Source organism: Salmo trutta, chromosome 7 (assembly GCF_901001165.1).
Source record: "Salmo trutta chromosome 7, fSalTru1.1, whole genome shotgun sequence".
Lineage (NCBI taxonomy): Eukaryota > Metazoa > Chordata > Actinopteri > Salmoniformes > Salmonidae > Salmo > Salmo trutta.
The window spans coordinates 14,795,988-14,808,679 of record NC_042963.1 but is presented as its reverse complement, the minus strand read 5'-3'; the positions used below and the strand labels follow the sequence as shown (position 1 = coordinate 14,808,679).

Below are 12,692 nucleotides of genomic sequence, written 5' to 3'. Positions count from 1 at the left end.
CTAGCCCCTTGCGCTAACAGGACCCTTGCCTTGAGTCTCAGGCTGCAAACACCTGATTAGGATAGACTGGCCCCTCACCACATATTACTGTAGTGATTGACTTTCCCAAGCCTAACCATGACCATTGGCTGGAAGCTTAAAAAAAGGTCACTGAATCTACACTTAAGATCTAACAATCTCCTCCTATACAAATCTTTGTTGAACTCTGAACAGGACATTGCTGGAAATGTACATATATATAGGACGACACATGTGTTAGACCAGGAATGGACATGACTCACAACATATTAGAAGATCAAGCTAGCCATTGCCAGTTTAACAAAGGTCAACATAGTTGGCTTGGCACATCTGTAGGTATTAACGTTACAGTAGCTGCCTAGCTAGTTAGCTAAACTTATGACTTTATTAAAACGTTACCACGGTCCTAAAAGGCTGGTAAAAAAAAAAAAAAAAGTGGCACTATTTCAGTGGCTATACTTGTCGAATGATGCTCTCAAAGCATATTGAATAATCAATTGCAATCACTTCTATATCCTCTTTTTGCAACACAACCAGCGAGATAGTAAATGCTCGCTAAGTAGCCAACTAATAGCTAGCATCGGCTAGTAGTTAGCGAACTAACGTTAACTGGATAACGTTATATGCTAGCTTGAGTAAAGCCAAGCCAAGGCACACCCAAGTTTTGGTCGGGCCGCAATATCGCCCACAATCCAACATACCTCTTTCCTATCCTGGAGGCACTCAAGCACAGCCAGGTTATTGTTCCAGGAATGTTTCGGACAAAGCCTTGTCAAGTCCTCCCGACAAGCCCCCTCTTCGGCCAGCTTCCAGCTGCTAGTGCGTCTACGAAGTGGCAGGGCCGCGAGTACTGGAGCTCCGTTTACAGCAGCCGGTACTCCGCCTGGATTTTGAGCCGGGATAACAACACTAACTGGAGGCTTGGCGACTCCATTGATCTGATATTTTTCCTCTCGAAGGGGATGCACATACAAAAGGATAGACATCAAAAGCAGGAGACGAGGAACACGTCTACAAGCCGCCATCTTCGGATAACTAGCTAGCTAGGATTGCTAGCTGCAAATTACGACTACAGTGATGGGACGTTTTCTTGCATACGTCTGCGTGTGCGTTGTTGGCAATCTCTGTCATAGATCTACATTTTCTAGAGTGAAAATCGAATTGCGAAAACAGATACGGTCCGCTTCGTTACTGTTTCTCTGTAATTACATCAAAGACAATGGATCACCATCAATCAGCATTTTACTTGCAATGAATAAACAGTCGAATATAGTTCGGAATCTAAATCACTAATACATTTTCATTAGCCAACTATGGGATAATCTAGTACTTTTGTTTCTATCCGACTCCTGTCAGCTCTTTTGTTTTTGACAAACCCCTGTACTATTACGGATATTTTGCCTATGAAAATATAAACTGATTGTTTACTGACCACTAAAATACAGTTCAAGACAGAATACAGACATGGTTGAAAACATTTGTGAAAAAAAGGTTTATGAAAATAACAATGGCATTAAACATTGAACCTGCAGATGAGGCACAATCAGAAGTCAAGATGAAAAATAACCAATGATTTATATTTTATTACATTACAAATTATACAAACATTTGTTAAAATATACATTATATACACAATTTCCTTGAACTATAATACAGAAATAAAAAATAAAACCCATCCAGAAGAATTAAAAAAAAATGTTTTTATTTAATGCAGCTTGCTGATCAGTTGTGCCAATCAGAATCCAGGAAATGTAAGCCATTGAGGTCCTGATTTTCATCCATGGAGCCATCTAACACCAGAGATGAAACACAACATTGAAAAATTCGTCGGCATCATGGTTAACTGACAACACTAACTGATCGTCACATGCATCAAAAAACAAGAAAGCAAAAGTCCATTTTTTGATAGGATGTTTTCTGATTGTTAATGTAAACATTTAGGGCAGTAGTGTATCTGTACAGGCACTCCAGTTATCAGTTCCTTCATAACACTGCAGCAGTGTGATGGCTCTCCAGTCCTGCTACCGCAATGCAAACCCAATAAAGGCTTATCTGTAGTGACTTCGGGTAAGAAAAGGCTGTACTAAATGGATACCATTTATACAGTGCAGCAGCCACGCTACTCATACATGTTCTATGCTGGTGGTGTCCTCCATAATTCCTCCTCATTCCCACTTGTAAATTTTGAGCATCTTCTCAGTGAGAGAGGCCAGGTAACTGCCCTGGTTGACCTCAAATGGGCAGATGTCCAACACTGGGAGGTCAGCAGACAACTTCTGAATCAGGGATCCACTCCCTGCATCCCACACCTGGGGAAGAAAATGACATGATTAGAAACAATGGCTCAATGTGAAGCTCGAGACAGTTCTATCATTCAAACTATGCCCCAAATCAGAGAGTCAAGTATCTCACTATTATTGGTTTCTTACAACCACAAAACAGTTGAACCATTGGGGAAGAATCAATCTCAACAGTGGAGTAAAGTTTAACTGAGCCTAACTTCTAATAATAAACCAGCCAACCTGGAAAAAGTGCTTGTTTTTGTTGTTGCAGGCTGTCATCCACATTAGATCAAACAATAGGGTAATACAAAGTAAGGCCGGATGTCACGTAAAACTGATTTAAGTGGTCAAAGGTTAAATATGGTTAAAATGGGCATAATTGAAATAGTAACAGATTTAGGGCAAATATCCTGAAATTCTTAACTAAAACTGAGTAGATGATCAAACAGACTCAATGCATTAATACACAAAAGCACGTGGAGACGCCTTCAAATTAGTGGATTCAGATATTTCAGCCACACATCCATTGCAGACAGGTGTATTTAAAAAAAAAATAGAGCACATAGCCATGCAATCTCCATAGACAAACATTTGCAGTAGAATAGCCTTACTGATGAGCTCAGTGACTTTCAACGTGATACCATCATAGGATGTCACCTTTCCAACAACTCAGTTCGTCAAACTTCTGCCCTGCTAGAGCTGCCCCGGTCAACTATAAGTACTGTTATGGTGAAGTGGAAGAGTCTAGAAGCAACAACTGCTCAAACGCTAAATGGTAGGCCACACAGGCTCACAGAATGGGACCGCCAAGTGCTGAAGCGTAAAAATAGTCTGCCCTGAGATGCAACACTCACTACTGAGTTCTAAACTGCCTCTGGAAGCAACTTCAGCAAAATAACTGTTCATCGGGCGCTTCATGTAATGGGTTTCCATGGCCATGCAGCCACACTCAAGCCTAAGATCACCATGTGCAATTCCAAGCGTCGGCTGGAGTGGTGTAAAGCTCACCGCCATTGGAATCTGGGGCAGTAGAAACACATTCTCTGGAGTGATGAATCACACTTCACCATCTGGTAGTGTGACAGACAAATCTGGGTTTGAATGCATAGTGCCAACTGTGGAGTCTGGTGGAAGAGGAATAATGGTCTGGAATTGATTTTCATGGTTCGGGCTAGTCTTAACGCTACATCATACAATGAATCTAGATGATACTGTGCTTCCAACTTTGTGGCAACAGTTTGGGGAAGGCCCTTTCCTGTTTCAACATGACAATGCCCACAAGCACAAAGCGAGGTCCATTCAGAAATGGTTTGTTGAGCTCAGTGTGGAAGAACTTGACTGGCCTGCAGAGGTCTGACCTCAACCCCATCAAACACCTTTGGGATGAATTGGAACGCCAACTGTGAGCCAGGCCTAATCGCCCAACATCAGTGCCTGCCATGGCCTCTAATACTTGTGGAATTAAGCCCGGCAGCAATGTTCCAACATCTAGTAGAAAGCCTTCCCAGGAGAGTAGAGGCAGTTATAGCAGCAAAGGGTGGGGGACCAACTCCATATTAATGCCAATGATTTTGGATTGAGATGTTCCACGAGCAAGCGTCTACATACTTTGGCCATGTATTGCTTTTGGCCATGAAATAACAAAAAGCCTCAATTTTACAAACACACAAAAAACATCTCTCCAATGTTGTGCACAAATTTGTTTCCATCTCTGTTAGTGAGCATTTCTCCTTTACCAAGATAATCAAGCCACCTGACAGGTGTGGCATATCACAAATCTAATTAAACAGCATGTTCATTACACAGGTGCACACACCTTGAACTGGGGACAATAACATGCCACTAAAATGAACAATTTTGGCACTAAACACAATACCACAGATGTCTCAAGTTGAGGTAAAGTGCAATTGTCATGGTGACTGCAGGAATGTCCATCAGAGCTGTTGCCAAATAATTTTACGTTAATTTCTCTATCATAAGACACTTCCAACGTCGTTTTAGAGAATTTGGCAGTACGTCCAACCGGCCTCACAACCGCAGATGGCAGACAGTGTGTATGGCGTCGTGCGGGCGAGCGGTTTGACGTCAACATTGTGAACAGAGTGCACCATGGTGGCGGTGGGGTTATGGTATGGGCAGGCACAAGCTACGGACAGACAAATACTGTGACGAGATCCTGAGGCCCATTGTCGTACCATTCATCCGCAGCCATCACCTCATGTTTCAGCACGATAAAGCTGAAAAAATCCCAGTTCTTCTATGGCTTGCATACTCACCAGACACCCACTGAGCATTTTTGGGGATGCTCTGGATCAATAGCGTGTTCCAGTTCAAGCCAAATCCAGCAACTTCACACAGCCATTGAAGAAGAGTGGGACAATATTACAAAGGCCACAATCAAAAGCCTGATCAACTCTATGCGAAGGACATATGTCGCACTGCATGAAGCAAATGGTGGTCAAACCAGATACTAACTGGTTCTGATCCACGACCCTACCTTTAAGTATCTGTGACCAACAGATGCATATCTGTACTCGCAGTCATGTGAAATCCATAGATTAAGGCCTAATGTATTTATTTAAATTGACTGAGTTCCTTGTATGAACTATAAAAATCGTAGAAATTGTTGCGTTTATATTAGTTTCCTGTACTTGAACATTGATGTGTTCAGCTACAGTTGTGGTCTGTAGTGCCACTTAGGACCAATCTCCGATGATGTAGACCTTCTCAGAAAACTGCAGGAGACCCCATTGACCCAGGAGAATATTACCTCGTAAGATTCTGACTTTCTGGGCCAGAGAAATTGAAACTGTAATGGCATTTTTAAGTGGTAAAAATTACAAGCAGCCAAAAAAGGACGAATGGTTGCAGATTCTATCCAAATTTACTGAGCAAGTCAATACAAACATAAATCATACTTTTAAATCTTAAATACATACACTATGGAATAAACATTTATAGTTGCTATTGGTGTAATTATTATCCTCGAAGCCATGCATATAAACAGATAAAGCATACAGCATGTTCCATCATATTGGTCAAACTTGGGCATTAGCAAACCAAAATAATTCTTAGGCAGTGTAGATTCCCACTAACTACTCCCAATCTACTCAGAGACACTTCTGAACAATAAGCACATCATCTTGTGAGGATTAGACATTCTGGGGCAGAGATATTGGGACTGATGTGTAAATGCAGTCAAAGTTGGCATTTTCTGGGGTAATGATGAATCTAAACCATATTAATTGAATAAAGTTAAAATACACACAAAATTGCATCCATGCCAGTGGCTCACCATGGTGGAGTTGGTGGCCTCGTCCCCGGCACACACCAGAGTGGAGCCCTCCCCGGCCGGACTTCTGAACACAGCATTCTTGGTGAGCAGCTTGCAGGAGGAGCCAGCGCTGAATGTCTGGACTGGGTAGCAGGAACACGAAGGTTCCTGATCTGCGTCCTGCTGGGGGGTCCTGTTCAGCTCCATCAGAACACAGCGCAGCAATGGCTTGGAGCGCCCTGGACGGGATCAAACACAGAGACTGTCAGTCTAAATACGAGAGCTAGTGGTCACCTACCCTGGTCCTGGAGAGCTAAATGGGGAGTACAGGCTTTTGTTACAGCCCAGCACAAGCTAGAACAAAACACCTGCTTAGGGATATTATAATTAATCCTTCAGCAAACAGAGATGCCTGGACAACAAAGACCCAGTACTAAGTAGACAAATATGCCTATACATCTTATTACATATACAGTACCAGTCTAAAGTTTGGACACCTACTCATTCAAGGGTTTTCCTTTATTTTTACTATTTTCTTCATTGTAGAATAATAGTGAAAGACATTAAAACTATGAAATAACATACAGAATCATGTAGTAACCAAAAAAATATATATACACTGCTCAAAAAAAATAAAGGGAACACTAAAATAACACATCCTAGATCTGAATGAAATAATCTTATTAAAAACTTTTTTCTTTACGTAGTTGAATGTGCTGACAACAATATCACACAAAAATAATCAATGGAAATCCAATTTATCAACCCATGGAGGTCTGGATTTGGAGTCACACTCAAAATTAAAGTGGAAAACCACACTACAGGCTGATCCAACTTTGATGTAATGTCCTTAAAACAAGTCAAAATGAGGCTCAGTAGTGTGTGTGGCCTCCACGTGCCTGTATGACCTCCCTACAATGCCTGGTCATGCTCCTGATGAGGTGACGGATGGTCTCCTGAGGGATCTCCTCCCAGACCTGGACTAAAGCATCCGCCAAATCCTGGACAGTCTGTGGTGCAACGTGGCGTTGGTGGATGGAGCGAGACATGATGTCCCAGATGTGCTCAATTGGATTCAGGTCTGGGGAACGGGCGGGCCAGTCCATAGCATCAATGCCTTCCTCTTGCAGGAACTGCTGACACACTCCAGCCACATGAGGTCTAGCATTGTCTTGCATTAGGAGGAACCCAGGGCCAACCACACCAGCATATGGTCTCACAAGGGGTCTGAGGATCTCATCTCGGTCCCTAATGGCAGTCAGGCTACCTCTGGCGAGCACATGGAGGGCTGTGCGGCCCCCCAAAGAAATGCCACCCCACACCATGACTGACCCACCGCCAAACCGGTCATGCTGGAGGATGTTGCAGGCAGCAGAACGTTCTCCACGGCGTCTCCAGACTCTGTCACATGTGCTCAGTGTGAACCTGCTTTCATCTGTGAAGAGCACAGGGCGCCAGTGGCGAATTTGCCAATCTTGGTGTTCTCTGGCAAATGCCAAACGTCCTGCACGGTGTTGGGCTGTAAGCACAACCCCCACCTGTGGACGTCGGGCCCTCATACCACCCCCATGGAGTCTGTTTCTGACCGTTTGAGCAGACACATGCACATTTGTGGCCTGCTGGAGGTCATTTTGCAGGGCTCTGGCAGTGCTTCTCCTGCTCCTCCTTGCACAAAGGCGGAGGTAGCGGTCCTGCTGCTGGGTTGTTGCCCTCCTACGGCCTCCTCCACGTCTCCTGATGTACTGGCCTGTCTCCTGGTAGCGCCTCCATGCTCTGGACACTATGCTGACAGACACAGCAAACCTTCTTGCCACAGCTAGCATTGATGTGCCATCCTGGATGAGCTGCACTACCTGAGTTGTGTGGGTTGTAGACTCCGTCTCATGCTACCACTAGAGTGAAAGCACCGCCAGCATTCAAAAGTGACCAAAACATCAGCCAGGAAGCATAGGAACTGAGAAGTGGTCTGTTGTCCCCACCTGCAGAACTACTCCTTTATTGGGGGTGTCTTGCTAATTGCCTATACTTTCCACCTGTTGTCTATTCCATTTGCACAACAGCGTGTGAAATTTATTGTCAATCAGTGTTGCTTCCTAAGTGGACAGTTCGATTTCACAGAAGTGAGATTGACTTGGAGTTACATTGTGTTGTTTAAGTGTTCCCTTTATTTTTTTGAACAGTGTATATTTTATATTTGAGATTCTTCAAAGTAGCCACCCCTTGCCTTGATGACAACTTTGTACACTCTTGGCATTCACGCAACCAGCTTCACCTGGAATGCTTTTCCAAGAGGCTTGAAGGAGTTCCCACATATGCTGAGCACTTGTTGGCTGCTTTTCCTTCACTATGCGGTCCAACTCATCCCAAAAAATCTCAATTGGGTGATTGTGGAGGCCAGGTCATCTGATGCAGCACGCCATCACTCTCCTTCTTGGTCAAATAGCCCTTACACAGCCTAGAGATATGTTGGGTCATTGTCCTGTTGAAAAACAAATGATAGTCCCACTAAGCCCAAACCAGATGGGATGGCGTATCGCTGCAGAATGTGGTAGCCATGTTGGTTAAGTGTGCCTTGAATTATAAATAAATCAGACACCAGCAAAGCACCTCCACACCTCCATGCATCACGGTGGGAACCACACATGCAGAGACCATCTGTTCACCTACTCTGCATCTCACAAAGACAAGGCGCTTGGAACCAAAAACCTCAAATTTGGACTCATCAGACCAAAAGGACAGATTTCCAACGGTCTAATGTCAATTACTCGTGTTTCTTGGCCCAAGCAAGTCTCTCCTTCTTATTGGTGTCCTTTAGTAGTGGTTCCTTGGCGCAATTGGACCATGAAGACCTGATTCACGCAGCCTCCACTGAACAGTTGATGAGATGTGTCTTAATTGAACTCTGAACTCTGTTTGGCCCTGTCCGGGGGTATCATCGGATGGGGCCACAGTGTCTTCTGATCCACAGTGTCTTCTGATCCCTCCTGTCTCAGCCTCCAGTATTTATGCTGCAGTAGTTTATGTGTCGGGGGGCTAGGGTCAGTCTGTTACATCTGGAGTATTCTCTTGTCTTATCCGGTGTCCTGTGTGAATGTAAATATGCTCTCTCTAATTCTCTCTCTCTTTCTCTCTTTCTTTCTTTCTCTCGGAGGACCTGAGCCCTAGGACCATGCCTCAGGACTACCTGGCATGATGACTCCTTGCTGTCCCCAGTCCACCTGGCTGCTGCTCCAGTTTCAACTGTTCTGCCTGCGGCTACGGAACCCTGACCTGTTCACCGGACGTGCTTGTTGCACCCTCGACAATTACTATGATTATTATTATTTGACCATGCTGGTCATTTACGAACATTTTAACATCTTGACCATGTTCTGTTATAATATCCACCCGGCACAGCCAGAAGAGGACTGGCCACCCCTCATAGCCTGGTTCCTCTCTAGGTTTCTTCCTAGGTTTTTGGCCTTTCTCAGGAGTTTTTCCTAGGGAGTTTTTCCCAGCCACCGTGCTTCTTTCACATGCATTGCTTGCTGTTTGGGGTTTTAGGCTGGGTTTCTGTACAGCACTTTGAGATTTCAGCTGATGTACGAAGGGCTATATAAATAAATTTGATTTGATTTGAAAAATTTATTTGGGCTGTAATTTCTAAGGCTTGTAACTAATGAACTCATCTTCCTTCAAGACTGTTGGAAAAGCATTCCAGGTGAAGCTGATTGAGAGAATGCCAAGAGTGTGCAAAGCTGTCATCAAGGCAAAGGGTGGCTATTTGAATAATCTCAAATTTGTTTAACACTTCTTTGGTTACCAGATGATTCCATGTGTTATTTCATAGTTTTGATGTCTTCACTATTTTTACGCTTTGCAGAAAAATAAAGAAAAACCCTTGAGTAAGTGTTCTAAAACTTTTGACCGGTAGTGAGTGAGACACTCAGCAAGAAAAGAAACGTCCCTTTTTCAGGACCCTGTCTTTCAAAGACAATTAGTAAAACAAATCCATATAACTTCACATATCTTCATTGTAAAGGGTTTAAAAACTGTTTCCCATGCTTGTTCAATGAACCATAAACAAATCATGAACATGCACCTGTGGAACGGTCGTTAAGACACTAACAGCTTACAGACGGTAGGCAATTAAGGTCACAGTTATGAAAACTTAGGACACTAAAGAGGACTTTCTCGTGACTCTGAAAAACACCAAAAGAAAGACGCCCTGGGTCCCTGCTCATCTGCGTGAATGTGCCTTAGGCATGCTACAATGAGGCATGAGGACTACAGATGTGGCCAGGGCAATAAATTGCAATGTCCGTACTGTTAGATGCCTAAGACAGCACTACAGGGAGACAGGACGGACAGCTGATCGTCCTCGTAATGGCAGACCACGTGTAACACCTGCATAGGATCGGTACATCTGAACATCACACCTCAGGTACAGCATGGCAACAACAACTGCCCGAGTTACACCAGGAATGCACAATCCCTCCATCAGTGCTCAGACAGTCCACAATAGGCTGAGAGAGGCTGGACTGAGGGCATGTAGGCCTGTTGTAAGGCAGCGGTTTTGTCTCACCAGGGGTAATGGTCGGATTCGCGTTTATCGTCGAAGGATTGAGCATTACACCGAGGCCTGTATTCTGGAGCGGAATCGATTTGGAGGTGGAGGGTCCGTCATGGTCTGGAGCGGTGTGTCACAGCATCATCGGACTGAGCTCGTTGTCATTGCAGGCAATCTCAATGCTGTGCGTTACAGGGAAGACATCCTCCTCCCTCATGTGGTACCCTTCCTGCAGGCTCATCCTGACATGACCCTCCAGCATGACAATGCCACCAGCCATACTGCTCGTTCTGTGCGTGATTTCCTACAAGACAGGAATGTCAGTGTTCTGCCATGGCCAGCAAAGAGCCCGGATCTCAATCCCATTGAGCACGTCTGGGACCTGTTGGATCGGCGGGTGAGGGCTAGGGTCATTCCCCCCAGAAATGTCCGGGAACTTGCAGGTGCCTTGGTGGAAAAGTGGGGTAACACATCACAACAAGAAGTGGAAAATCTGGTGCAGTCCATGAGGTGGAGATGCACTGCAGTACTTTATGCAGCTGGTGGCCACACCAGATACTGACTGTTACTTTTGATCCCCCCCCCCCTGTTAAGGGACACATTATTCCATTTCTGTTAATCACATGTCTGTGGAACTTGTTCAGTTGATGTATCTTATGTTCATACAAATATTTACAGTTAAGTTTGCTGAAAATAAACGCAGTTGACAGTGAGAGGACGTTTCTTTTTTTTTCTGAGTTATATATATTTTTCAGGCTCTCGCTCCCAGCTTTGATGAGCAAATCCAAGATGGTAGCCAATCAGTCTGTCCGTTTGTATGTGTGATCCTTGATCTGAGTTAAGTTGTTTTAATGACCCTGATCCGGTTTACAAAAGAAAATACTTGATGTGAAGGTGGATGCTGTATATAACAACTATTATTTTTAGATCTCAGTCTCTATTTTACGAAATGCCTTTTCCATCAGACTTCTGATGGAAAAGGCCTTTATTTTTTTCCTATACCTTTCTGGAGTTGGAACTCAGAGTCAGGAGCGTCTGTCTGCGCGCAAGGCTTGCTACATGAGCTCAGGTGCGCACTGAAGGCTAGGAGCAGAGAAGCGGTTATCGGATTGGAAAACCTGATGCACCAGTGGGCCGTGGGAAAATCTACGTTCTACATAAAGTCTACTGGTCGTTGCACACCTGTGCTGAAATACCTCTAAAAACCGGAATCATGTATCTGTTACTGTGCCTGCTCTTTACTCAATGCCATCCTGGATTAAATAAGATGAATGATCAATGGGTGAGTGAATTATCGTCGCCTTATGCCCTACAATTTGCAAACACTCCGACGAGACCATGTCAATAACCCCAGGAACTTGGTCGCTCTCTGCAGTTGCATTACTCTCAAACGCAACAGGACCTACACTTGATGGCATACCTCCAAAATCTCAAACTATTGAATGACTTTGTTCCTGTGTCGAAAGACGGTTTGTTTTATTGACAATGGTGCTTGCTCCGCCAAGTCCTCACGCATTGGGCAACTGATATATTGTTATGCTTTTATTGTTGATCTCTGGTAATGTGCGACCAAACCCTGGGCCGGTAGATACCATGCACTCTACCGACTCCCTATGATTTTAAAAACAGAGCAGGTTTTGGCCTCTTGCATGTTAATGTCAGAAGTCTGTTTCCAAAAATAGACATAATATTGGCCAAAACAACAAATGCAGACAATGGTTTTATCAGAAACTTGGCTAAAGAAATGTCAAATAACTTGACTTCTATTGATGGGTAAATGGTTTTTAGAGCTGATCGGATGAGTAAAGGAAGAGGGGTTTCAATTTATGTTAAATCTGAGTTTAACACCTCTGAAATTCTCTCGATTTCCAAAGCCAAACATTTTGAATTGCTTGCGGTTAAAGTGAACGTATATAAAGACTCCCACATCAATGTAGTCGGCTGCTACAGACCGCCCTCAGCTTCGGGAGACGCACTAGTCTCTTTCTGATGTCCTGCACAAGTTAAATGACTCTGAATTCCTTCTTTTAGGAGATTTTAACTGGGACATGCTTACATCTGTATCGGACTCTTTCAAAGAACTTTGCGACTCCCTGAATCTCGCTCAATTAATTAATGTGCCAAAAAGGTGCTCTGGGATTGGGTCTATCAAATCAACGCTATTGGACATTATTCTAACGAATACCCCTCACAAATACACATAGACTGGGATATTTTATAATGATGTCAGTGATCACTGTGCAATTGCTTGTGTTAGAAATAGAAAAAAAATGACCGAAGCCAAACCCCATATTTTTCAAAGATATTTTAGACAGTTTGATGAGCAAGCTTTCTTACATGATCTGTACCATAATATTGACTGAGTACATCTGATTCCTGATGTTGACACTGCCTGGGACAATTTTTATATGAAATTTGTGATAAGCATGCCCCTGTGAAGATATTTAGAATCAGTGGAAGGGACAATACCTGGTTTTCAGATAACTTGGCAGAATTAATTAGAAAGAGAAATATATACAGTTGAAGTTGGAAGTTTACATACACCTTAGCCAAATACGTTTAAACCCAG

General features: G+C 43.7%; 2 protein-coding genes across 4 annotated transcripts in view; both read right to left on the bottom strand.

Annotated features, from left to right (window-relative positions):
• LOC115196993 (Golgi apparatus protein 1) overlaps positions 1-1,121 on the bottom strand; it is a 44,249-nt gene extending 43,128 nt beyond the window's left edge. Inside the window, exon 1 of one of the 2 annotated variants that reach the window (XM_029758094.1) lies at positions 720-1,121. In XM_029758094.1, coding sequence (XP_029613954.1) covers positions 720-1,043 — 324 coding nt within the window. In that variant the 5' untranslated portion in view covers positions 1,044-1,121. The remainder of the gene's footprint in view (positions 1-719) is intronic. The other variant, XM_029758095.1, reaches the window with a different exon arrangement.
• Positions 1,122-1,492: 371 nt separating this feature from the next.
• Positions 1,493-12,692, bottom strand: part of LOC115196994 (E3 ubiquitin-protein ligase RFWD3) — a 28,111-nt gene continuing 16,911 nt past the window's right edge. For both annotated transcript variants that reach the window (XM_029758096.1, XM_029758097.1), the window contains exons 12-13: positions 5,596-5,813; positions 1,493-2,327 (exon numbers count right to left, since the gene is read on the bottom strand). In XM_029758096.1, coding sequence (XP_029613956.1) covers positions 2,184-2,327; positions 5,596-5,813 — 362 coding nt within the window. In that variant the 3' untranslated portion in view covers positions 1,493-2,183. The remainder of the gene's footprint in view (positions 2,328-5,595; positions 5,814-12,692) is intronic.